Source organism: Lytechinus pictus, chromosome 17, assembly GCF_037042905.1.
Source record: "Lytechinus pictus isolate F3 Inbred chromosome 17, Lp3.0, whole genome shotgun sequence".
Lineage (NCBI taxonomy): Eukaryota > Metazoa > Echinodermata > Echinoidea > Temnopleuroida > Toxopneustidae > Lytechinus > Lytechinus pictus.
This window is the reverse complement of record NC_087261.1, coordinates 22,259,922-22,286,496: the sequence shown is the minus strand read 5'-3', so window position 1 is coordinate 22,286,496 and position 26,575 is coordinate 22,259,922. Positions and strand designations below refer to the sequence as shown.

General features: G+C 37.6%; 2 protein-coding genes across 3 annotated transcripts; one reads left to right on the top strand and one right to left on the bottom strand.

Moving 5' to 3' along the window:
- Positions 1 to 7,374: 7,374 nt before the first annotated feature.
- LOC129279836 (uncharacterized) lies at positions 7,375 to 18,894 on the top strand. Of its 2 annotated transcripts, XM_064112204.1 has the most exons (6): positions 7,375 to 7,809; positions 8,498 to 8,673; positions 9,615 to 9,760; positions 14,275 to 14,661; positions 15,274 to 15,441; positions 17,272 to 18,894. In XM_064112204.1, exons 3-6 carry the CDS (start codon positions 9,622 to 9,624, stop codon positions 17,553 to 17,555), a joined length of 978 nt encoding a protein of 325 aa, XP_063968274.1. In that variant the 5' UTR covers positions 7,375 to 7,809; positions 8,498 to 8,673; positions 9,615 to 9,621; the 3' UTR covers positions 17,556 to 18,894. The 2 variants fall into 2 exon arrangements, with proteins under 2 accessions (XP_063968274.1, XP_063968273.1); XM_064112203.1 differs by lacking the exon at positions 7,375 to 7,809 and having other exon boundaries at positions 8,314 to 8,673.
- A 1,097-nt stretch (positions 18,895 to 19,991) lies between these two features.
- Positions 19,992 to 26,396, bottom strand: LOC129280096 (uncharacterized). The gene is made up of 2 exons (XM_054916150.2): positions 25,837 to 26,396; positions 19,992 to 24,550 (listed from the first exon to the last, which is right to left on the bottom strand). The coding sequence occupies exons 1-2, from the start codon at positions 26,218 to 26,220 to the stop codon at positions 23,939 to 23,941; spliced, it is 996 nt and encodes a 331-aa protein (XP_054772125.2). The 5' UTR covers positions 26,221 to 26,396; the 3' UTR covers positions 19,992 to 23,938.
- Between the last annotated feature and the right edge of the window lie 179 nt (positions 26,397 to 26,575).

The following is a 26,575-nucleotide window of genomic DNA, read 5'->3' as shown; positions in this document are numbered from 1 at the left end:
AAAGAGAATACTCTTTTCTTTCTGTTTCACTTGTTTTATTCTCTGCAATTATTGCTGAATAAAATGAAACATTTTTCTTGTGTCCCCCTTCCTAATCGTGAAATCCTTCTTTTAAATACAGTAAGAAGACCCTTCGAATATAATTGGATAGTTTTCATCTAGTTGAGCATGAGTAAAATGACAACATTCCTACTAAAAAGGGGTTTTGTACAGTCCGCCTCTTTTGGAGGGAACCGTGTAAATTTGATGGCTTTCCCCCGCTTTTTGTTGACACGATCATCACCTCTTGTAATGTACAAACATACTGCGAAATATATATTTGGACAAGGCCAGAGAATGTCAATGGAATGCTAATTCGAAAACGCACTCAAAATTCATATAGAAGTCTCGAAGTTCATTTCGAGATTATTCAGACCACAACTGCATATACCGCCATTTTGTTTGGTTAATGTTTCGATAACTCGTTATCGTTGTATTATATTATATTTCTGGAAGGTTTGTTAGATATTCGGTTCAAGAGTGGAAGGATTTCTTTGAGTCATGTACAGTGTAAATGACGAGGTAAGAAAGTTAATTTCCTACGTAGACTATAGTGCGTCTATTACATTTTCTTTGTTCGGTCTATTGTGATAACAACATATATGATGCATATTAATGTAGATGAACATGCAACTTTACCCGATACCTTCAACATTTGGAGATCTGGTTTGGGTGTAAAGACGCCCCCCCCCCTCCTTCCATGGTGCAGTTAGTCACTGAGTTTTTGCGCCGTTTTACAGTAAAGAGTTGTAACCTATTATACATTTCCCAATTTGCGCCCTGTGAAATGGCAAAATATGATAATGGAATCATGATGATACTTTTAGGGAGCCCTGAAATTGAAGTACGATTACATACTTAAAATTTTGGACAACATACTGTCCTCGCAACAATTGGTTGAAAAATTATACAACTCTGGGTAGTTTTTAACCAATACTGTGTAGTTTCCACCCAAAATCACACAATATTGGTTTAAACTACCCAGAATTGGATAAAGTTTTAACTTGTTGTGTGGACAATATGTTGCCCAACATTTTTAAGAGTGTAATTGTTTAGGTCCAGTCAACGCAGAGAGAGACATTTCCCTGATTTCGCGCTTAATAAATTTGATCTTTATTCCCATCATCATCATCATTGTGGAGGCGCGAAAGCTCAGTCAGAAGAGAGGGGGTTTCGGATTTCGGTGATCCGGGTTCGATTCCCACTTGGTGCGCTAGTGCCCTTTGGTAAGGCATTACCAGGTCCCTCAGATAGGACCTACAGCGGTCGGTCCTCTGGCTGCTTGCGTACAAGCATTCATGCTTTTTTTAACAATTAGGTAAAGAAAATCACGACCACCACCAACACCATCATCATCATTACATGCAAATTAGCGTCCACTTGCCAAACATTTTATTGATCGCAGCTTCCGGAGGGATTTCTTGACTATCATCAGAAGGACACTCGGACGAAGAAGAACCGTGCCTCGTCGTCAAAGTCAGCCAGATCATCGAAACGGCAATACATCATCAAAGAAGAGGACGATGGCAATGACGATGACGAAGAACTTAGGAGTAGTCGACACCGATTGAGAGTGAGGCTTGTCGCTGTCGCTTTGGTGTTTACTGTGGCTGCATTCGTTGCCTTTGGTGTAGCGCTTTATTTTTCTTCGATGGGTAAATATAACTAAATAAAATTATGTAGGGTCTAGTAATGTGATTAATCATAATCCAAATGTCTGTTTATTTAACGATAAATCGTTAAATCTGGGAATCATTGTTTCTGGTATTGTAGTCAAATTTACTTCATCTCTATATGGTTGAATTATTAAATGAAATAGTTTTAATCCAAGAAAAAGACATGGTTAGGGCTCAATAAAGTCGATCATTGATTGATTAAATCATCGTATCTTCAACACAACAGTCATCCCCATATATTTACGAATATGCATTTTACCGTCTCACTTTTGCTGATAAGCAAGCAAAAAGGGAAAATCAAAAGAATACAAGGGCACCCCTTCCCCCCCCCCACCCCTCCCATCATTCACGCTAGATAGTGAATATGATGTTATATTCTCCGATTTCGTTGCAGAAGAATCGTCCGCTATTCTGGAACCAGTCATTGATGAAGACTTAGCGGCACCGCCGAATTGAAATAATCTAAGGAAAAGACAACATGCTCCATCCACATCTATAAAAATGGACAACCATTCAAAAGAAATTGGAACTTTTACTTGAGAAATCACTGCATGCATAGTATGGAAGAAAAGACGTAGCAGTATCCTCTAGCAGTAGGCCTATTAAGAACACATGAATATTCATTAAACATATTTATAAAGGATGACAAGGTCAGTCTACACTAAACTTAGAAACGCTACGTCATTGTTGGTCCAACGTCTCATTCCCTTGGTTCTTTGTCCAGATCCAGCGTTATCATGGTTATGGCTAATAGGTCCATGGCTATACAGTGCGTCCCAAAAAAAACTATACAATTATGAAATGGCTGCCAAATAAGAAATATATCACTTTGGGGAAAAATACTTACATATTATGGAAGCCAATAACGTCAACTTTCAAATGAAAACAAAAAGTTGGAAAACTATTCATGCTTGAGCGAGCACTGCCCTCTGAAACAAAGGGTATGAAAATTAGGCTGGACTGAAATTAGCCTTCCAATTTCTGTCAGTTTTTGAGAGGCAAATGCTTTGGAACTTGCAAAGTTAAGGGCGTTGTGATAAATTAATGATCAACCATGACCAGTTTTGGTTGTTTAAGCAAGTTTCATAAATTATTAAATTGAACTTTAATATCATGAGTGAACACAAATTACACTTTTTTTGGCAGCATTTCAACATTATCATGTGGATCTCAGCAATGTGTTCATTGGAGTCGGGAGAATAGGGGTTGAGAAAGGACTTAAGTTGGAGAAGTAGGTTGATGGAATAAGGGTCAACAGAACATTTAGCCCCCCCCCCCCCCCTCCCTCCGTCTCTCCCGCCCTCCCCTCCTGTTGAGTGACTGATTGCTATTGTCATGTACGCGTTAAGTCCAGAGCAGAATGTTGATTTAATGATAAATTCTGAATTGGGGCATCAACTTTTTCCTTTCGATCATAAATCAACAATTTATCAATAAATCAACCATTTCAATGTGCATTGTGATCAATCAAACATTCAGTTTTTCAATAAATTATTTCATAAATCATCAGCCACCGGTCACTTCAGTGGCAGTTAAGTTTTGTATAGGCTACAATCCTGGAAGTGAGACAGAGAGAGAGAGGGGGGAGGGGGGCCCTGGGAAATGGAGGTGGAGGGGGGATACATATGACTTTTAATTTGTAAAATGACAAAAAGAAGAGGAATGCCCTTTTAACCAAGTCTTACCATATCTCACCCTCTTGCTTGTATCAGGTACCATCACATTACTCTGACTCTCACGAACACACTGCTGAGGTCCACAAGATGAATATGCTACACTAAAATTACATTCCTGTTTACTCATGGCTTGCATTAAATTTCAATTTTCAATTAAATTTGCCTAAAAAACCGAAACTTATCTCATTCATTAATTTAGCATAACACCCTTAGCTTTGCAAGTTCCAAATGACTAACCACTCACAAAACTGTAAGGCTAATTCCTGCCCAGCCTAGCCGAGCTTCTCAGGAGGAGAGGAGTGGGGGTAGAGATGGAGGGAGAGGTCGCTAAATGTTCTGTTGACCTTTATCCCATCAAATTACTTCACCTACTTAAGTCCTATCTTACCCCCTATTCTCCCGACTCTCATGACCACATTGCTGAGTTCCACATGATAAAGTCTAAATGCTGAACTAAAAATTGCAATTCATGATCACTCATGCATTAAATTTCAATTTAATAGCGCATGAAATTTTCTCAAACAACAAACTGATCAAAATTGATCATTAATTCAACAAAAAAAAACTTCGTTTCAGTGGGCAGTGCTCGCTCAAGCATGAAAAGATTTCCAGCTTTTTGGTGTCATTTGAAAGTTGACTTTATTTGCTTTACATAAATATAAGTCTTTCCCCAAAAGTGAAATATTTTTTTATTTGGCAGCCATTTCAAAAGTGTATAGTTTTTTTTTTTTTTTTTTTGGGGGGGGGGTGGGACGCACTGTATTGGTCCAACGTCGTATTACGAACCAACGTCGTATTACCAACGGTATGGCATTGTCGCCTATGTCCATTAACTCTCCAATCCAGTTATTACCCAACGTACCGAACATTTTTACTATTTTTCTTTTTATCCCACTCTTATTCATCCAGTTTCCATTAGAGTAGCGCCGTCATCTGCATTCCAACCTAACCGTTTCCAACGATGCGAAAATCGCATCATTGTTGGTTGTCTAACGTCTGCTCTCCATCAAACAATTTTTCCAACGTTTGCCAATTATGATGAATGTCATTGTCAATATTGTCCATCATCTTTAGTTAACCAGTTTGTCACTGGCGGATCCGGGGGGGGGGGGGCACAGCCGGCCCTTGCCCCCCCCCCTCTTTGAGAGGCACAATTAAACAATTAAAATTTGTAATGTAAAAATGGTGTTAAAATAGAAGTGTGCCCCTCCCCCTTTACAGTAAAGACCTATTTATTTTTTTGCTTGTCAATTTTTTTCGTCGCCGAAATACCCTTAATGTTTGGTTAAACCCCCTCCCCCTTTTTTTTGCTTGTCAAATTTTTCCTCGAAAAATCCTGGATCCGCCCCAATATAAATTAACGTTGCACCATCATTGCTTTTCCAACATTTCTCTAAAACCGATGTCCAACGTTGCTCCCATGCTGTAATTACAAGTTTCGAATTTCCAACGTTTGTCCAAGACATTGACTTGCTACCTGCAGGGGTTCTCTGTCTAAAGTCAGGACAGTGCTTAAAGGAGAATGAAACTCTTGGAGCAAGTTAGCTTTTGTGAAAGCAGAAAAATCAAAGAATAAGATCAACAAAAGTTTGAGTAAAATAGGACTAGTAATAGAAGAGTTATGAGCATTTGAATGTGGAGATCATTAATGCTATGGAGATCCTCCTTTTGGCAATGCGACCAAGATCTATGATGTCACAGATGAACAACTCTCCCCTTTTGGACACTGAAAATATACCCCAAAACATCTCTTTTTGCTCATTCTAATCATATGACAAAATGATTCATCAATGATATCATGTTGTGAAACCTCTGTACTTGTCCTCTCATAAAGAGAACACCTCACCTTGTGATAGACTCTATAAAAGTGAGAATATAAGTGAAATAAGTACTAAAGTAATGAGGGAGTTGTACGTGTGTGACATCACAGATCTTGGTCGCATTGCCAATGGGAGGATCTACATGGCATTAGTGATCTCAATATTCAAATGCCCATAACTTTCTAATTATTCATTCAATCTTCCTAAAATTTTCAACAATATGTTTCTTTGATTTTTCTCTTTGATATGGATTCAGCTGGTTTCAAGGGTTTCATTCTCCTTTAAAGCAATCCATGCTTCGTACCCAGTAAACTCATGTTTCATATTAATATTTAAAAAAATGGATGCAAACTGCTTTTCCATTTAAAGCTTTGAACATTACTTAATATTGCATCGCCTTTATCACAAAATGCTATGGAAATATACGTTTGAAAATAAACTTTATATAAATATTGTTATGTCTTTTTGTTTGTTTTAACTTTGTTAAGGTGTAATTCAAATTATGATGAAAAACCCAGTCGGATCATCATGGCTAGGAAAGGGGCACCTAGAAAGTTAGCCCATTTTTTATTTTGTTTCTGAAATGGAAAAATTACCTCCCAAAAGCATGACATTTTTGACAAAATTTCTTAAAGAGAAATCTTGCATTGTTTATTCTTAGTTTCTACCATGTGTACTTATTGTACATGTAACATTATACTTTGTCAATTATTTATTTGTTGTTATGCATGGGGGAAAATAAATCAAACACATAATTGTACTTGTTAATCCAGCTAAGGGTTGGTGTGATCGGTTTGAACTTTTCCTCCCGATTGTGTTCATCTTGATATTATGACGTAATGCTGCTGAAACATTTATTTTTCGGTAATAATTGCAAAAAAAAAATTTCTAATCAAAGGATTTATTTGGCCTTTTCTGAGTATTCATATAAGCACAGCCGAAATATTTTCTGATTTGCGTACTTTCGCTCACCAGTGCTCGAAAAAATATTGTCATGATTAACATGATAACATGAATATATCATTGGGACGTTCCCTGGAAATGATTTTTAGTCATTAATAAAAATGTCATTTTAGAAACGGCACCTATTCAACAACTTAACCTCATCATCGTCGTAGTCGTAGTTTGTCAACATGATTGTCTTCATAAACTGATGTATCTTCTATTTTCAAAGTTAAAATTTTGACCATTCTTTGGTATCCATTCTGTCCATTCAACGTGATTGAATATTTGATATATGTTTATATCATTTCTTTTCTTACATTTTTTTTTATTTAACATGACTGTATAAAAATGACGATCCGTCTTCTACAAAGACTGCAAGTGATTATGTTTAATCATGTATATTTCTGATATATTGTCAAAATGTCTTTGTATTATCTATGCCATCTTATTTTATTGTTATGAAGAAGAAAACTAAATGAATAATTTTAAAAAGACACAATCAAGTTTCGCTTTGCAACGCAATTTATCGATTTTATGGATGTTACATCTGTATAGACCATAGTCCTTCTACATGCAGCTATAGCCACTCGCGATACCACGACCATTCACCAATTGGCACGCCAAACATCCACACTTAATTTTCATTTGAGATATATATATATTGCGAACATGGCCCCTTTTGTAGGGGAGCTGTGGGGGTGCCAAAGCGCCCCCCCTCCCTCCAAAAATATATATCTAGGGGTGCTGAGTATGTTATACACCATAGGAAGCACCCCTTTGAAATGAGTTTGGTACGCTAAAAAGAAAAAAATCGATCAAAATAACCTTCATTTGGTAGCATGAATTTTTTTTTCTTTCTTTCTTTCTTTTTTTTTCTCCTTGCTTGTCAATTTTGTCTGACCAAATTAGCGATTATTGTGGGAGCGAAAAACTTTATTTGATTACTTTTTTTTTTTTTTTTTTTGGGGGGGGGGACTTGTCAAATTCTTATTTTGCAAACCAGCATCCTCTCTTAAAAAAAATCATTCCCAAGGCTCTGATTGCGAAAGCTATCAGTAGCAGGTCATCCAGACATTGCTCCCATGGCATTTGCTCCGGCGACAATCACCCATCCGGTTAATGTGATAGTTTCTCGTTGTTTTGGCGTCAGCTTGTGCGGCAAATCGCACATTTTACTTTGTCCACAACGCAAATGCGATCTATAACTGCGCCATTCATATTCAGACGCGATCTATCAGTGACGCCATTCAGACGCAATCGGAAGTTTCATCCATAGAAAATGAAGACTTTGTCATGAATGGTAATGATCACGAGTGGGATCAGTCATCACCAGCAAATAAAAAAGGGGGTATTCTGGCATGTGATCACGTCATGAGGAAGCTACCTAGCCATCCATCGCTGTTGATATCGTCTGAAGAGGAAGTTTTCACAAACACTGCGCAGACGCCTTCTGGAGGCAGAGAATCTACTTTCAAAAGCCCTTCATGACAAAACAGTCTTGTCGAAATTCGGTGAATAAAAACAACAGTTTCCCCTGTGACTCTCGACATACGACATAATAATTTATATGCGATTTTACGCCAGATCCGAATCTTAGGACGATCTGCTCTCCCGGTTCACCAATTTTCGACAAAGACCTCTCATCTGTTCATTGTGATTTGACGAGCATTTTTAATGCATTTACTATGTTCTTGAATCTGTCACCGCTGCAATTACGAAAACTCTCTATTAGTTGAAGGGGGGGGGGGGTAAAAATAAGGAGCTTTGCGAAGCTGTATGAATAGAATTGTTTGATACTATCCGCCCTTTTTCACACGGTAAAAAAATCGTAATTTGAATGATTCCAGTGAAAATAAGGCTATTGACGAATTTTTAGCAAGTGTGAAACTAGAATCAGGAACTAGAATCACGAACGCTAATCACAATAACGAATTCAAATTCAACTCCTGAGGTGAGTTCCAGTTATCAAGTTTCACTCAAATTACGGTACGAATTTTCCGTGTGAAAAGTCCGATGATTCTGAAGACGAATTGCAATCATCATTACCCAATGATGATTCAAGATTCACATGTGAAAAGGCCCTAAGTCTGGCAATTCTAAAGCTAAGCTGCTCAGGAATTTTTTAATGTATTTCTTACTGGTACATGCATACAATTTAAGTATGATTGAAATACGCTGACAAGTGTGAATGAATAAAGTCACTCGGCCAATCATGAAGGGCCTATAAAGAGAAAGAATTAAATACGTCAGAGATAATAAAGAATTGGTTGTTTGGGTATCTCTGGAATTTAAAGCATACATTCACTTTGCATTGTAATACAAGTAAATATTCCCTTCAAAGATTTTGCTTGACCATGAAAGCGGGTCTATCCGATGTCTTCTTGCGACCCATAGCTAGCTGCTCACGTGATCCCAGTGATTGCAATTGATTTCGACGGCCGGCCATCAAGGAGAAACCTCAGATCAGATTCTCCATAGATCATGCAGCTTGTCTTTTAGGTGTACCCTTGATTGAAGGTAAGCAAGAATATTTCAAAATCTTTCTTTTTATAATTTCCCAGCTACTTCTTGTTGAGGTGACCTGGGTCACTGTCTAGCAATAAGAAGAAGGGTCGGGAGAACAATTCCTAATCATTGTAAGGCCTTCAAGTTTCTGGAATATATACATGCTTCGAAAATTTAGCTCGATACAATGTTGACCACTGTTAATGACGTTTACAGTAATTAGGTTTACGTTTCGTAAACGAAATTTGTGTATATATTGACCCTAAACGGACATTTTAAGGGATTCATGACGACCATACATATTTCACCATAATCAGAAGAGGGGCATTATAAGGCTTGTTTGTAGGAATTCATTAAGTATTCCACCAACCAAATGATGCGAGCGCGAAGAGCGAGCTGAATTTTTTTTGGAAAATCAGACCAGAAAAGGGGAATCTTTAGGACTACTTTTCAGAATTCATGAAGAGCAGACATATCTCACCAATCAAAATGCTAACGTAAGCACGGACTGGAAATGTTTTATATTCAGGGGGCATTCACATTAAGTAGTCTGAAACACAATAGGCCCTCAGCAGATTATGTTTCATAAAGTTATGAGAAAAATATTTCTCATGCAATATGTAACATAATCATAATATACAATGAATGATTTTTTCTTCCCCCACTACGTTTCTATCTTTCTTCCTCTTTTTCTCCTTTTCCCCCGTTTATTTTTATTTTTTTGCCAGCCAATGGGGGGGGGGGGCGTGCCCCCTCCCCGTTATTACATGACACTGGACACGTGAACTATTGCAAGTACAAGGTATTTTAGTAATTAATTAAAAAATTGAAGAGACTAACTATTTAAGCATGAATACTTGACAATCACCTTCATAAAAATATGCTAAAAATGTGCATGATATTAACTTTGATAATGATGGATTTTATTATTGAATTCCACCATTGATTTTTAGATCCAGAATGACAGGCGGACGGGCATTTATGCTATTATGCATCTTGATGGTTATGAGAGTCAGAGAAAGCCTGAGTGTCTCGCAATTTCTGAGTGATTTCGGGCTGTGCATCGTCGACAAAGACCTGAACTCTACCTTTCCTACAGGTAGGAATGAATTTGTATTATCATTATCATCAGTGGCGTACCTAGGATTTTCCACAGGGGGGGGGGCAAAATCGGCCGCCAAAAAATTTGACAAGCAAAAAAAAAAAAAGGTCTTCAATAAAAAAATGAACGTTTTCGCACCAGATAAAAATTGACAAGCAAAAAAAAAAAAAAAAAGGTCTTCAATCTCATCGGGGGGGGGGGCCAATAAAGGTCTTCAAGCTCGTCAGGGGGCCGGGGGGCAAAAGAGGTATTTTAAGCTCGTCAGGGGGGGCAGGTATATGTCTTTTGTATGGGTTGTGGCTCGTCAGGGGGGGGGGCAAAGTGCCCCCCTGCCCCCCCCCCCCCGTAGGTACGCTAGTGATTATCATTATTATTTCCATTGTCCACAACTTGATGTTCTGTTTGTATATTAAACAGCAACCAGACTTCTTCCAGAAATCTAGGGTTATTGTTCTATTTTCTATCAAATGGGTCCTCTTCTCATTGTTCACTTCTCTTTCTAATTCAAGACCTTCCGTAGGATATGAGCTGTTCCAAGCAAGCTTGCCTTCTGTATCGTTTCAAAGGACACCTCGACTCCTAGAACAGCCAGAAAGCTTCTGTGTCTTGTTGTGACAGTTCCTAAGGCTCCGATGACTAGTGGTACCACCTTCTTCTTCACCTTCCATATCCTTCTCAGCTCCCATGTCAGATCGTTATACTTCTGTATCTTTTCCTCCTCTTTACGCCAAGCTCTGCAGTCTCCTGGAATCGCAATATCTATGATGAGACATTCCTTATCCTTCTTCTTTAAGAGAACGATGTCTGGTCGTCTAGCTTCAATGACCTTGTCTGTCTGGATATTAAAATCCCATAAGAGTTTTACATCGTCGTTCTCTACTACAGGATCTGCCCGATGTTCGTACCATTTTTCTGCATGGGGTAAATGGTACTTCTTGGCCAGACCCCAATGATCTGAACTGCAGCTGCTACTCTGTCGTGCCTTCCTTTGTATTCAGTCTTTGCCATTTTGCTGCATTCACTCACGAGATGAGACACCGTTTCGTCTTTGTCATGACACATTCACATGAGGGAGATGTATGCTCCTTTTCAACTTTGGCTCTTCGGTAATTTGTTCTAATTGTTTGGTCCTGAGCAGCAACTAGCATACTTTCCGTCTCCTTTAACCTTCCTCGTTTCAGCCACTGCCAACTCTCTGGTCCAGCAAACTCATCTGTCTGTCTTAAATGCTGTCCGTGCATCACCTTCTCTTTCCATCCTTCCAATCTCATTTTCCATTGATCAGCCTTCAGCTGTTTCGCTGGCATATCCTTTCCTTTCCTCATCGACTCTTTGACTGCTTTATGATAGTATCCATCTGGCCTTCAATATAGCAGTATATAGGCTTTGTTCCTCATATCTTACAGTCTCCTCTATTCCAGCCAGACCACGTCCTCCCTTCTCTCTTGACACATAAAGTCTATCTACATTAGACTTTGGGTGAAACATCCCATGCATAGTTAGCAACTTCCTTGTCTTCCTGTCCAAGTGTTCGAGTTCAAGCTTGTTCGATTCAACTATGCCAGCAGCATATCTCACTGGGCTACTGCCCAGGTGTTAACAGCCTTCACCATGTTTCCAGCATTTAGTTTGGATTTGAGCACCTTCCGAATTTCTCCTGATATATTCTGCCTCAATCTTCTTCTTCATTTCTTGATGTTTCAACTGATCTGCCTCTAGTAGTCCGAGATATTTATAGCTACCACCGTCTTCGATTGATCTGATCTCTTCTCCGTTCTGCATTTGGAAGCTGTTGTCATTGGCTGGCTTACCTCTCTTGAGAGTAATCATTGCACATTTATCCAACCCGAACTGCATACCGATGTCTTCGCTGAAGATCCGCACAGTGTTGATGAGAGACTCCAAGTCACTTTGTGTTTTACCAAACAGCTTCAAATCGTCCATGTATGATAGATGGTTGATTTTTGCCTTGCTCTAGAACTCATATCCTAGCCTGGATCTTCTGATCACCTTAGTTATTAATGGTGTCATCGCCATCACAATTATTATTATTATTGTCATTATTATCATTGTCATCATTATAATCATTTTATTCGGCAATTCAGCAAAGATCACCTTATAAGGTAAGTACATGTACAAAGAGGGAAGAAACAAGGATGTACGTGTACAGTACAGTCCAGGTTGCCTTGGAAGGGAAACAAAGTAAAACAAATTACTGTAGCCCGCAGGCACCCCGACCTGGGGCCTGTTGCAGAAAGAGTTGCGTTTAACATTGTAACGCAAGTCAAAATAATTATCAAGCGCAAGTCCCGAATACGGGTGCTTCATTGGCTGAAAATTAAGTTACGCAAGATTTTTTTAGTTGCGTTTGATCGCAACTCTTTCTGCAACGGACCCCTGGACTGGTAATGTGACATCCAAGAATAAAACGATTTAATACATAAATTTACACCAAACAACAATAATTCGGCTATACATAACATTTTTTTAAAAAAGTAAGGCGTGAATATTGTTATTCTTATGGTAAACATATATTGACTGGTAATAATTAAGCAATATTGACTGGCCTTGGGGCGATACGACATAATATCGCCCAAACTAGATTTATATCTCCCGAGTCGTAGACGAGGGTGATATCAATTAAGTGAGGGCGATATATGTCCCTTCTCCTCCAGGCCAGTCAATATTGTTATATTGTTATGGACAGAAAACTTCATGAGGTGAAAGAATCATCTTTCACCTAATGAAGTATTCTTTTCATTGCACTCATACACTCTTGTTGGGCAACATACTGTCCACACAACAATTTGTTTTTTTTTAATTCCAACTCTGGGTAGTTTTCAATCAATACTGTATAGTTTTCATTCAAAGCACACATTATTGGTTAAAATGACCAAGAATTTGAAAAAGTTTTAACCAACTGTTGTGTGGACAGTATGTTGCCCAACATTTTTAAGAGTGTAAGCATGGAGCTAATAGCTCTATGGTGTAAGCATTCATTATTCATCAGGGTACTGTCCATTGCACTCATAAGCAATCATTATTTTTATAATATGTATTTCATACTGTAGAGGATAATTATCATTATCCTCTATGCTTATTTTAAAGTAGGGTAACCGGGGGATAGGGAGGAGAAAACGGGGAAAGGGAAGAAAACGGGAAACGAAACGAAAATAATTAGGATAGAAAAACAATACGTTTTGTTTAGTTTTATTTTTGTTCTCTTGCATTACTGCATTCAAAGTGATACATTATCAAATGTATTCAAATTGTTTGCAATATATAAAATTTTCCATAATATATACAATATAATCATAATACAAAACACGATGTGAGCATTATACTTCACTTTTTAATAATAATAAAAAAAAACATTAATTGATGAACGCAGGAGACCGCCATCGTGCGCGGTTAAGCTTGAAATTGATGGCGGCCTCATCAAATTTGGAGCGTTTAAATCTATATTGCACCTTTTCTTGAACTGAAAAAAAATCGGTTAATCTTGCCCCCCCCCCCCCCCCATCGAAAAAATCAAAGTGCCGCCTCTTTTCACGTCTATGAAATATAATTGAAGTCCGAAGGTATTTCAACACGATGATATACCAGTATACGTCACACTAAAAATAAAGAAGACAAATTAATATTCAGTTAAAATGAGCTATAATAGGCATACACAGTGAACAGGTCCGGTACAAAGAATATCCATTCCTAGTACTCTTCAACAGATACAGCCCAGCAGACATGTTATCAGGTTGAGAACTTACTGGCCAACTCCCAGTTTTTGATTACTCAGAGACTTGTTGCATTCTTGGTTACATTCCATGCAAATTAGTTAAGGCATATCAATATTCATATAAATGTAAATCAATAGAACAAAGTATAACTGAATATTCAAATATACAAACAAAAGATATTCAAACTATATGCAAATTATTATCTAAGCTTGAGTGCATCAACTTAACATTATAACCAATCAGAGAAGGAGAGGGGTGGAAGGAGAGGGAGAGTAAGAGAGAGAGAGGAGTGAAGAAAGCTGTATGAAGGATGGTGGAGTGATTTAATACAAAAGAACCTTGTGTGAGGAGTGTACAGCAGTTAGTGTATAGAGAGCTGTACATAAAGAATACAAAGTTAGGATGAAAAGGGTGAATATGTTATACCGAGGTTTTTTACCTGACTGCTAAGAAAGCACGAATGCCTGTGAGCAAGCAACCAGGGGACCAACGGCTTAAGGTCCTCTCCGAGGGACCTGGTACTTAGGATAAATGCCTTACCAAAGGGCACTAGCGCACCAATTGGGAATCGAACCCGGGTCACCGGATAACGGAATCCGAAACCCCCGCTTAACCGACTGAGCTATCGCGCATATAAATGAGGGATGTTCTATTAGAAAAAAGGGGATGATTCATGAATAAGAGTGGAAAGAAATATAAGTACAAAATCAATCCCTACATCATATTAACTAATCGAATTATATCTATTTCTCTCCATTAAAACGCATGATTTGGAAGGAATGGCTATGTTTAGGACTGGTGTCCCGCCTCATCAAGACTTGATCTTCACAACCGATCCCGTGTTCGAGAGGGGTACGTCAGCAAGCTACAATGCAGCCCTCGGTGAGATCGAGGTCAATGACGACGGCACTTACGTGTTCATTATCCATCGGGCTGGGCTGGCAACCACGGTCTCATCTCTCCCACTTCTCTTGGAAGTTAAGAATGGAACCGACGACTATGTTACGGTTGCTGAACTAGTGGACAGCCGAGAAGGGACGATTTTGACCGCACATGTGTTGGCCGAGTTGAAACGGAACGATAGCGTTTTCATTCATACCCAAGGCGAAAACGTCATCGGGAATGAAGATCGGCCTTTCATTTTCTCCATGTTTCTCCTATATCGTAAGTGCGAATTTAGTGTGTTTCTGTATAATTTTTATTATTTATAATTTTCCGCCCCCTTTTATTGCAAAAGCTGGAGCCGCCCCTAAATGGTCATACATATATGCTTTGGCCTATCCTGATTTTCAGGAGATTATAGGAGGTTTTTTTCATTAGGTGTTAAAGGATAGTTCCAGTTATTCAAATATTTCTAGGATTTAAAACGTTTTTAAGAGTTCAGTTACTGGTAACTAAATAAAACGAATGTAAATGTATGTAAAAGCAGAGTGATCTAGGTCCCTTATGCCTTTAGATATATTTCAAGGCGTAAATAAATTCAAAAAATATATATAGGCCTATATTTTTCTTTCGCTATTTCCTTCTTACATTTTTTTTATTTATAATTTTTCTCCCTTCCTTCCTTCCTTTTCTTATTTTTTAATCTTTTTCATTCTTCCTTTCTTTTTTCTTCCTTTAATTCTTTTATTTTTTTCGTTTTCGTTTTAGGATGCCAAAATCATGAGCATTTGTGCGTTAGGACATCTCGATTATCTCTTTTTATTTTGCGATTGTTCATAATATTCAAAGAGTTTAACGCTTCTTCAAAAAAAAATATTTGATTTTCTTGCGCAGACAAAACGCTCGTCTCGTTTCCACGAGCTCGCCAGGCCGCGTTTTCTGTCACTGGGTCCGCCAACCTTTCGTTCGCCGATTCGATCATTAATGACCTGGGAGATCCTACAGTGAACATCGGAAATGGGTTCGACGAGCAGACGGGTGTTTTCACTGCCCCCTTTGAAGGTAAGGCATAAGACGTCAGTGGTTGATCCAGCCCCATCCCCCCCTCCCTGGATCGACCAGTGACGTGACCCCCTCCCCCGGGGGGCCGGGTCATGCCACCCCCATCCGGAGAAAATTTTGATTTTGGTGCTATGGACAAGATTAAAGAAAGTCCTGGCGTACATGCAGGTGGGGGAGGGCGGGGGCTTAAGGTGTGGACCTTAGCCCTTTCCGGCCCAAAAAGACTTTCTTGATACCCCTCCTTCCTCCAAGATTAAAATAAAGATTAAGACAAAAGGAAGCAGGTTGAATTACAGTATCTTTTTGGGATACTATATCGAAATCTCTCCCAAACTCCAATTTTGGCATTATAAAGGTTGTTAAAGTTTTTGCTCGCTCTCTTCGCTCGCTCAAAACTTTGCAAAATTGTGCCTCATACGCCATAAACGCCATGTCTGACCTCCTCTTCATGTTTGGTTCATTACGCTACTGATCATGCATTTATCGGGCGTCGCTCATATTTCGACGGGGGGGGGGGGGCTCTAAAACCTTTGTGTATCAATGTTTTCATTATAGTGCTGACAATAATGCTTTGACAATTTTCGAGAAAAAATCCATACCATCAAATGTTGGTTGTTTTGACATATCAAGAGGAAGGTATGATATTTCACCCCCCCCCCTTTTTTTTTGGGGGGGGCGGGTTGGGGTTAATTTGTTCCCCCTTAAAAAAAATGTGTTTATCATCTCGATTCGGCGTATGTTTATTTATATCCAATCCTCGAGAATAGTTGGGGAGTGAAAATGCAGATTTTAATCATTCTAAATCTAATACAGTTATTTATTTTTTTGTAAAGGGAATGCGTGAAATATCCAAGATAGGGTTACAAATTCGACAAAGTGGTATCACATGGATTACGTCTAAAGCCATGATCAATCTTCTTTTTTTTACTTAAAGGGGAATCCAACCCAAATAAAAAAATTGTTTTTATAAGGAAAAGAAAAATCAGACAAGTTGATAGGTGAAAGTTTGAACAATATTGGACAAACAACAAGAAAGTTATGAATTTGTAAAAGTTGTAAATATTGGTAATCACTGTACCCATGGAGACTTCAAATTGGCTGCATATGGGATGTCATAGTGATGTAAGGCAAGGACTACTTTTCCATGTACTCCAATTCATATTATGGCGAAAATGTGATTTTTTCCCAAAAGTTTTATTTCAAATTAATATTTTTCTTTCATGAGGACATAAAACAATATACTACCTGGGTTATATTTAGATTACTGCCCCAGGGGAATGGGTACTTGGGAGAAAACCACTAATCCCTGATAATAAAGTACATGGCCTATGGGGAAGTTGTCCTTGCCCCTTGTCATAATTTACTTATCCAGTTGCCAATTTGAAATCTACATAGTATTAGTGATCTCAATTTTAAAGCAGCTATAACTTTCTTATTGCTTGTCCGATTTCTTTCAAATTTTCACCATTCTGTTTAATTTATTTTTCTCCTTCCCAACACAACATTTAATGGCCAAGGCTGGATTCCCCTTTAAGTTTGTGGATCGCGTGGAATATGTGTGTGAACAGCGATTAGTTTCCTGACGATACATCCATGCGGATAGTGAAACTCTATCCAAATAAAAGAGGTATCTTTTTCTTACCCCACTCTCCATGAAATGTTCTTTGACCGCCCCTATTTTGGGACCAATGGCGTAACTAACCCCCCCCCCCCCCCCCCCGTGACCCACGGTACGCCACTGTTTGGGACACTGACTCGAAACCGTACATGTATTATTCAATCGTTACTTTTGGTTGGAATAATTACCCAGAAATGTTCTCTTTCTTCCAGGTCTCTACGTATTCCACCTGGCGGTCACGTTCATCCCTCTAGGCGGTGGAGGTGGGCGCGGTGTCGTCGCACTTCAAGTGAACGGAGATACCATAGCGCAGGTAACTGCCCGTGTTACAGTCGGTATAGTGCAGTTTCGATGGATCCCTTTTGTGCCGGCACAGAACGGCGCTATCACTATCGCCTATCCTCTGAATCTGGGTGACGAGATTTCTCTACGCAATGTAATTTCGATAGAATCTCTCGAAGGAAAAGTGATGTTTGTTGGCTACCTTTTAGCATAATATGCGTACAAGCTAATATTTTTATTTTGGATGAAATATAGTTGTGTCGTCCTATTTTTTATTTCGGCAGGCCTATTTATTAATTTGTTATCACTTTCCAAACACAAACGATTTTCTTAGATTGAAATCCTCTAAGAACTATTGGAAGTTGTCTTTAACCTGTTGTCAGGTTGATTGACAAAGCCCCAAGCGTATTTGTGATAATTCCTTAATATTATGTCTATGGTAATGATTATGAAGGATGTTAAATAAAGACGCATGTATAATTTTTGCGATCAATAATACCTGTTACTATTTATAGGCCAAGTGTGTCTGGATATGATTTTTATCCGTCATTTTTTAAATAATAATAACGCAGTTCTTGTATAGCGCATATCACGTTATGTCATAACGTCCTTATGCGTTCCAAAGGACTTGGATATTTTATATCCAATCACGACATTTCTTTCATAAATGCTAATAAAAAGCCAATGACAGAGAGACTGCTTTAAGTAATGGCATTTTGAAATTAAAAAAATCTGCAAGATTTTTTTTAAACAGCTATATGCATAACACGAATAAGGCATAAGTGGGCTGATGAAGTCAAGACCAAATCTGTGTTTTGTTTTATTTTACGTACTGCATATTATTCCCTTTTTATATTTTTGTATTTTATAATATGAAATTACTATTGCTTCATTCTGTCATTCATGTTTGAAAACACATGTCTCTTTTAATTTCGACGACACATCAGCAATGACCTGTGACAGTAAATCAGCTGCAAATCTTCTTTTTACTAATCTTGGACAAGATAAAAATTGGAATAATCATAAATCCAAGTAATAAAATATAAAGGAATAAGTAAGGGTGAACACATCATCAGCCCACTAAATGCATATTTAAGAGGACAAGCATAGATTATTTTTTACCGAAATAGTGCAGAATATTGAGATGTAATAATTTTGTTATTCCTCATCCTACTTTTGATGAAGCTTTCATCATTTTGTTTGTTTGACTTTACTCTATCTGTTCAAATCACCTAATTTCAGCCTCGAGAATCCTTTCAACGTAAAGCCAATCGTGCCACACATTGGCGTTATATTAAACCGCAACTGTTCATCGACATAAAAGACCTTTTTAATATAACGAGGATCATTAAATTTTCGTTTATACACTCTTTTTATCAATGATAGTATGAGTATTATCATAATTACTTTCGACATCATTATTGATCCGTAAGTTTATTCATTTTTAGTCAATTGTGCACTTGTATCTCATATTTTACAGGTATCAAATCATATTTTGATTTCATTAAAAAGATGTTCCAATAAGAACTTAAGAAGCCGAGTTTGGTCATACACATCCGTGTGTAATATTTTGCTTTTGTAGTCGTGTGCAGGGCCCTTGGAACGATTCTTTAAACATGAGGTGCTGCATGGTTTAAATTTGACAAGCAAAAAAAAGGAAAGAGAGAGAGAGAGGATTTCACTCCAAAAATGAGGGTAATTTTGGTTAAAGTTTCGCTATTTAAAGAACAAGTCCACCAAAACAAAAAGTTGATTTGAATAAAAAGAGAAAAATTAAACAAGCAAAACACTAAAAATTTCATCAAAATCGGATGTAAAATAAGAAAGTTTTTTAATAATTTCACAAAACAGTTATATGCACATCATGGTCGGTATGCAAATGAGACTGATGACGTCATCCACTCACTATTTATTTTGTATTTTATTATATGAAATATTCTATTTTTCTCATTGTCAAGGGAAACAACGAAAATTCCTCCCTGAATATGTGGAATTAGCACTGTTTAATACTATGTGGTTCAGACAAGTTGGTCCTTATTGTCAAATATGTCAAAAATGAAATATTGCATAATTCAAACAATAAAAAACAAAAGAAATAGTGAGTGATGGACATCATCGACTAACCCATTTGCATGTCACTGAGTTGTGCATATCACTGTTTTGTGAAAAACAAGCGGAATTTAAAAATGCGATAACTTTCTTATTTTAATCCGATTTTGATGAAATTTTCAGTGTTATGCTTGCTGGATTTTTCCCTTTTTATTCAAATAAACTTTTTGTTGGGGTGGACTTGTCCTTTAAAATATCATAACTTTCTTATTTTACATCGGATTTTGATGAAATTTTCAGTGTCAGTTGTGCTTGTTTGATTTTTCTATATTTATTCAAATCAACATTTTTCTGGTCTTCTGGGGTGGACTTGACCTTTAACATACCTACCAGACCCACCAGATTTTTTCAAGGGGGTGCTGCTATGGTAAATAACACAGAGCAGCATCCCATAAAATCTCGGCACACCCGCTTCCCGAGTCCATGGTCGTCTGCCAATTTAATACAAATATTATAAAAAGCGTAGGCCAATACACAATTGGATGAAGTGGAAAAAATACGCCACCACTAATATACTATTATCAATGCTGACAAAATCGATAAGAACGGAAATCTATACAGCTTTATTATACAGTAGTATTACTTTAATCATGAATGGATAACGGGACGTTTTTAGTTACCCTTTTCAAGGCCCGTCAATACTGATAACTGTTTAATATACCCCCACATACATGCAATTAAAGGCCAAGTCCACCACAGAAAATTGTTGATTTGAATCGATAGAGACAAATAAAACAAACATAACGCTGCAAATTTCATCAAAATCGGATGTAAAATAAGAAAGTTATGACGTTTTTAAGTTTCGCTTATTTTTCACAAAACAGTTAAACGCACAACTCGGCGATATGCAAATGAGATAGTCGATGATGTCCATCACTCACTATTTCTTTTTTTTTATTGTTTGAACTATACAATATTTCAATTTTTAAAGATTTGACAATAAGGACCAACTTGACTTAACCATAAACTGTTAAAATAATGGTAATTCCACATGTTCAGGGAGTAATAAAATTTAATTTCACAAGACAATGGGGAGAAAATTAGAATTTTTCATATTTCATATGATAAAATACAAAAGAAATAGTGAGTGGGTGACGTTATCAGTCTGTCAATTCGCATACTATCCAGGATGTGTATATCACTGTTGTGAAATTAAGCAAAACTTTAAAATGTTATAACTTTTATTTTACATCCGATTTTGATGAAATTTTCAGTGTTTTGCTGGTTGGATTTTTCTAATTTCATTAAAATTAACTTTTGGTGGGGTGGACTTGTCCTTTAATTAAATCTCAGAAACAGTTCAGTTTATCTTTGTAAGCTACCCTCTGAGTAAACGTTATGGACGTATTTCACTTCATGCTTCAGTGAGCACCGTCAGAAGGCAAAAATTTCACTTTTCAAAAGTCACAAGCCAAATATCATGACTTTGATTCCATTTTATTGGAACTTATTCCACATTCTCATCATAAAAAATAGTCAGAAGGCTTGTAAAAGGTACTCTCTAAAAGACAATACAACTTTTTTGGCTAAATTTGCTATAATTGGATTTTTTACACATTTATATCAATAAAAATGATAGAATATGATGACAGTTATTTTTGGAAGAGTTTCTTCAACAATATTCATCGTTTCATGGTTCAATGAACATTTATTGAAAACAAAAAATACGTTTTTTAAATATCATAGGCAAGTATTGGTTCATTTTGGGAGCTGAAAATGATCTTTTCTCAACTTTTTCGTTATGTTCATGACCAATTAACATGCTTCAATGATTCAAAGGCGTTTAATTAAATATCCACGCTTGAATGAACATGTGGAATGCGATTAGCTCTTTTTTACGTTATTGGAAAAAATGCAATTTGTTACTATGGATATCTGTCACAAACCTCCTTGCATAGTTCATTCGATTTGATTTTTATGAAAATCCCGATGTTTAATGCATCAGTGAGCACACAATATTCGAAAATTATGCAAATGAAAAAAGTTCAAGGCCTTGGCCCCACTCTGTGTCGTATCGAATGGTTATATTGGTGTGCGCGCCTTTTGGATAGTGTTACTCTGAAGCCATGTACGAAGTTTCATGAAATAACTATTGGCAGAAGTAACAAAAACCGTCCATGAAACAAACCCTCATTTCATATTTGTTAAAATTTTGACTTTATCTCTCATAGACTTGTGTACATTATGGGTGCACATGTTTAAGAATAAGTAACCCCTTATTCAATATGGTGGAACTTTTTTCACGGCTGTCTTTAGCAATGTCATTTGGCAGTAATGTTTATCAACCTATGGGCAGAATTCTGTGCAAAAATGAAATCAATTTGTTTATTTATGGATGAGTGAGCGCGCATCAAAGTGGGAAAATTTGTATTTTCAATGTCACAGACTCATTTTAAAGGGTAATAAAGTGAATATTGGGGGCAAATTCGGTTTCAAATAAGACTTTAATTGCTATTGTTTTTATCATCCATCATTTCTATCACCACACATTTTCCGAACTTTAATCATTTTCATGGTTGAGCGAGCACATTCGAAAACTTAGGAATGAAGACTCTTTATACTGCATAAATGTAATATTTTCCTAACAATTTCTCATGATCAGTTTAATTCATGGACAAATCAGTGGTGGGTCCAGAATTTTAAAATGGGGGAGGGGCCTATAATCGGGGGAGCCACCAACATTTTCAAATTTTAACATGATCTAACAAGTTGTAGAGGATACTACCATAAACCCCTATGATGATACGTCACAATACAGGGGCCGGGGAAGGGGTTTTCAAAGTGGGGGGGGGGGGGCTGACCATGCAAAAAATCACAATCGTATGGTCATTTTTACATTTTTGTACATGCTTTTGGAAAAAAGTGGGGGGGGGGGGACTGAAGCTCCCTGCCCAGCCCCCCCCCCCGCGGCCCCTGCAATACATTGTGCTCACTCAACCATGAACATATGATATCAAAATTGTGTGTGGAGTTGCTAAATGATCGATAGTAAAACACCATAACACCATAAAATTCACCTAAAGACAACATTTGCCCAACTTTGTATTCGCACAATCTGAAAAACGACTCTTGTGACTTTCGAAAATGGTCATTTTTAATTCAATCTTTAATTACTAATGCATGACTCAACCGATCAATCCTATTTTTCTCCAGGAGTTGCTTAATGAGTGTAGAAAACCACCTACGGAATATCATATCTCAAAATAATTCCGTTCAAAGGTTACAGCAATTTGATCTAGGGGGGACTTACTTTTTTTGTTGTGTATATAATACTGAAAACCAAATGTACAAAATGTGTGTTTTTCACTGGTAAATGCTGTTCTCCAATTATGTAGATTCCAGTTTCAGGTATAATATTTCTTTCGTCAACTTTTAAGTGAGGAAAATTGTTAACAGCTTTAACTTGATTAGGAAAATAATTCCAAAATCGGATACCATTGTAATAAAAAGTGTTCCCTATATGACCTTCACGTTTTGGTAATACATTTTTTTCTAGTACCGTACTTAATGGATAATCGAGACAGGGGTGTTCTTGGGTCTAAAACGTTTCTATGAATTTTAAAATATTATTCTGAATTATTCTTTTTACCTTTTTCTTATCCATCACACCCATACTACCGTACCAAGTCGCATTAGCATAGTCGAATAGACATTGAATCTAAGCAAGGCACAAAATATCTTTTTTCGCAATTACTTAATTATTATATGAAAACCTGAAATCGTGTGTATATTTTCACCTTGCTTTTGAACAAAATAAAAGGCTTTCTGTTTTCCCAACATGTAAACTGAGCTCGTTGTCTGTCACCCATTCGATGCATTTGCCAGTTGTGCTTTAGATTTTCTTCAATTGTCTTATAATTTGTATCTGAATATAGCAAGACACTATCGTCAGCACATGAAAGGAATTTAGATTAAGACAAAGACCTCCGAGCTGTGCGCTGTCATTTAACGGTCATTTTCTTTACATTAACCGTGTTCATGACTCCTTTGTGGAAGTGAATACTCCCTATTCGTTAGGATGTTCGTCGCTTCATAGGATCTGATCATGTAGAGCAAAATGCGCGATGTTTTTCTTTTCTTGCTGCGCTAGATCCGAAAACAATGGTAAATGCACTATGAAAAATATCGCCCTCACTAAATTGATATCACCCTCGTCTACGACTCGGACGATATAAATCTAGTTTGGGCAATATAAGTCGTATCGCCCCGAGGCCAGTCAATATTGCATTATTATAGCACTCTGTACAATGCACTTGGCAAACTGTGAAATACCAGTCGTTCGTGGACGCATTGTTGTTTTTTGTGGATGTAAATGAAAAACACAATTCAAAAGAATATATAAATAATCAAGACATCAAAGTTGGTTGTTATCTCATTAAATTGTATTCCATCATGTCACTTTAGTGCCAGTGGCCTTCCTCTGATTATGCGCAGAATCTTCTGATCATGCGCAGAGTGGAACAACGAAACTGGCTTATTCACGCTTATTTACACGTGATTGGTGGATGTACACGTGAATATGTCACGAATGTCAATCATCCGCCACCAGTAAATAGACGCGTTCACGAGCGTGTTTACAGTGAGCGGAATAAGCCGGCTGAACTGAATCCATAGTATCGTGTTGTAAGAAACTCCAACATTGTACATGATGACCATTATGACATCTGGAATAGTATAAAGAATCAGACTAGCGAGCAGTATTAGACTGTAGATGCGCATGACTCGTTTTGTCTTCTTCTTTCGTTCCTGAAGCTGACTCCCGCCCGACGTAAGAGGCGTTTTTGCAATTGTTCTGTATACCAGGGCATAGCACACACCGGTGACAATTATGAAAAAATTGCATGAGCAAATTCGCACGAGATCCATCCTAGTTTGTAGCATCCGATGACTTAAAACAGACAGCCCGATCATTACTGCCCAAACTGAGAAAGATATGACGACACGTCGGGAGGTGGTGAGGAGGTTCTTCGTGCCAAATGGATCGATTTTGAAGGCAATGAATTGATCCACGGCCACAAGAAGAACATTAGCAGTAGACACCAAATTAGAACTCTGGAAGAGGACAGGCATTAAGAACTTCACTGCACGAAACAAGCCATCCTGCAGTCAGAAAGAGAGAGGAAGGGCCGGAAGTGGAGGGAGAGAGAGAGAGAGAGATATGAGTCGTGGTGGGAAGGGTATATAGGCACACAAATGGTGAGACTAAAATTATTTTTAAATCAATTCCCCAGTTTAATAATTGAATTAATTAAATAAGATGCTCCAAAACTCACAATTGTCATTTACTCTTATCAAATTTCACATTCTGAAATCGGTCTTTTATATGACACTGAACTGAGATTCTAACCCCCTTTTCGAACACAGGATGGAGGCAATGGGAAGTTGTATCTAAGCTTGAGATAAGGGGGGCTGTGATTCTTATATACAGGGGGCTTGGGATCAATGGAAAAAAAAACACAAAACTTTGTAAAATCCTTTAAAGTCGGAAGCATTCCTGGAGGCTCTTTGACTGACAGACCCCCTTTAATTGTTGCAAATATCATTATTTTTATGCTTATACTTTAGTTCCATCTCAACAATATTTTCATACTTTTATATCTCACAAGGCTTTTTATGGTATATAGCATGTATAACGACTAAAAATTTCCCTTTTTTTCATTTCTTTGAACGTATACTTATGATATAAACAATCAATGAAATGCATTTATTACACTCGTAAATTCATTTCCAATATGAAAAAAAAACAATTGGCGACCTGCTCACAAATCAAAACTGTAAAAAGTACATAATTATAGCTCTGATATTCTTAAATGGATTGAGGGCCGAACAATGATAAATTTATTTGCTTCTCTCATCTTTCTTTTGTCCGTTCAAGCATTAATCCCGACGACAGGGCCGGTTTACCTCGTATACTATCCACTTCAGCATCCGTCGCGAAAATAGACACATTTACGGGGTGCGAATTTGCCACACAAAAAAATGACAAAGAAGCAAGCCAGAAAAAGAACTCGCAATTGCCGATTCTAAACCAAAAGCCGATGCGCAATTATGATGGCATTCAACATCATGCTCACTATTTTTTTTCTTTAATTTTACGGAGTGCGCTCGCACCTTCCCTCGCTGTTGCCTATCTTAAGTAGATTAGCGCTATATTACGGAAAATTTGCGAATTTAACTGCTTTTCGCCGAAATTAAACCCTCAGAAAATCCCCAAGATGGACTTCCAAATTGTTCTTAATCCCCCAATTTTTTTTTCCCCGAAGGATTAAAAAATTCCTAAAATTTTGAAAATGTGAAGATGGAAATCCCCAAATGACAACGCTGCTTTCCTATGTAACCCCTGGATTTGCCCCTATATCATAATTATATGCCTACTTTTGACTTACCGAACGCCCATCAGCAAGCAATTTGATGACTACATAGTGGAGCGAGACGACGGTATCAACAAGAAAATCGGCCAGAATGATGTTGAAGGCAAAAATGAATCGTTTGTTTCGAATTCGACGATGACAGGCGATCATAAGAGAGGTGATGCTGGTCACAACAACGCCAACAATGGCCGTGATCCCGACCATATAGTTAAGAGCATTGTCGTAGTTGAAGTCGTGCTCGCCGGCCGGCAAGTTCCATGATTCATCGTCATGCTCATACTCGTATTGGGATATGTTATTACGTTCAGCCCACGACGTCCATTCATACGAAGAAAAATTCCATGTACTCCATGAGGAAGTCCATTCGTAATACGAAGAGTAGTTCGTACCGGCATCCATTGCAATATTTGAATGTCTCACCACAATACGGATTTTTTTTTTTTAAATATAGTCAGTTAACTTGCATACAGGATATCTTGTATCCCTCTTCGAATAATGATAACGATATTGGGAGTTATAGAAGACAACGTTGCGTATCCTCTACCAATAACGTTGACAGTAATAACTTTTATATCATGTCATTTTAACCTTGCTATAACAACCAGCAAAATTCTTCAACACTCGGTTATGTCTTAAGATGCGAATAAACTAGATATGTGATAACCTTAAAGCTTTGTTTTAAATGGTCAGCCGAACGGGAAGTTGAGCAACCTGTATTTTTTAAAAACTTCATCACGATAATTTTTAATTAACC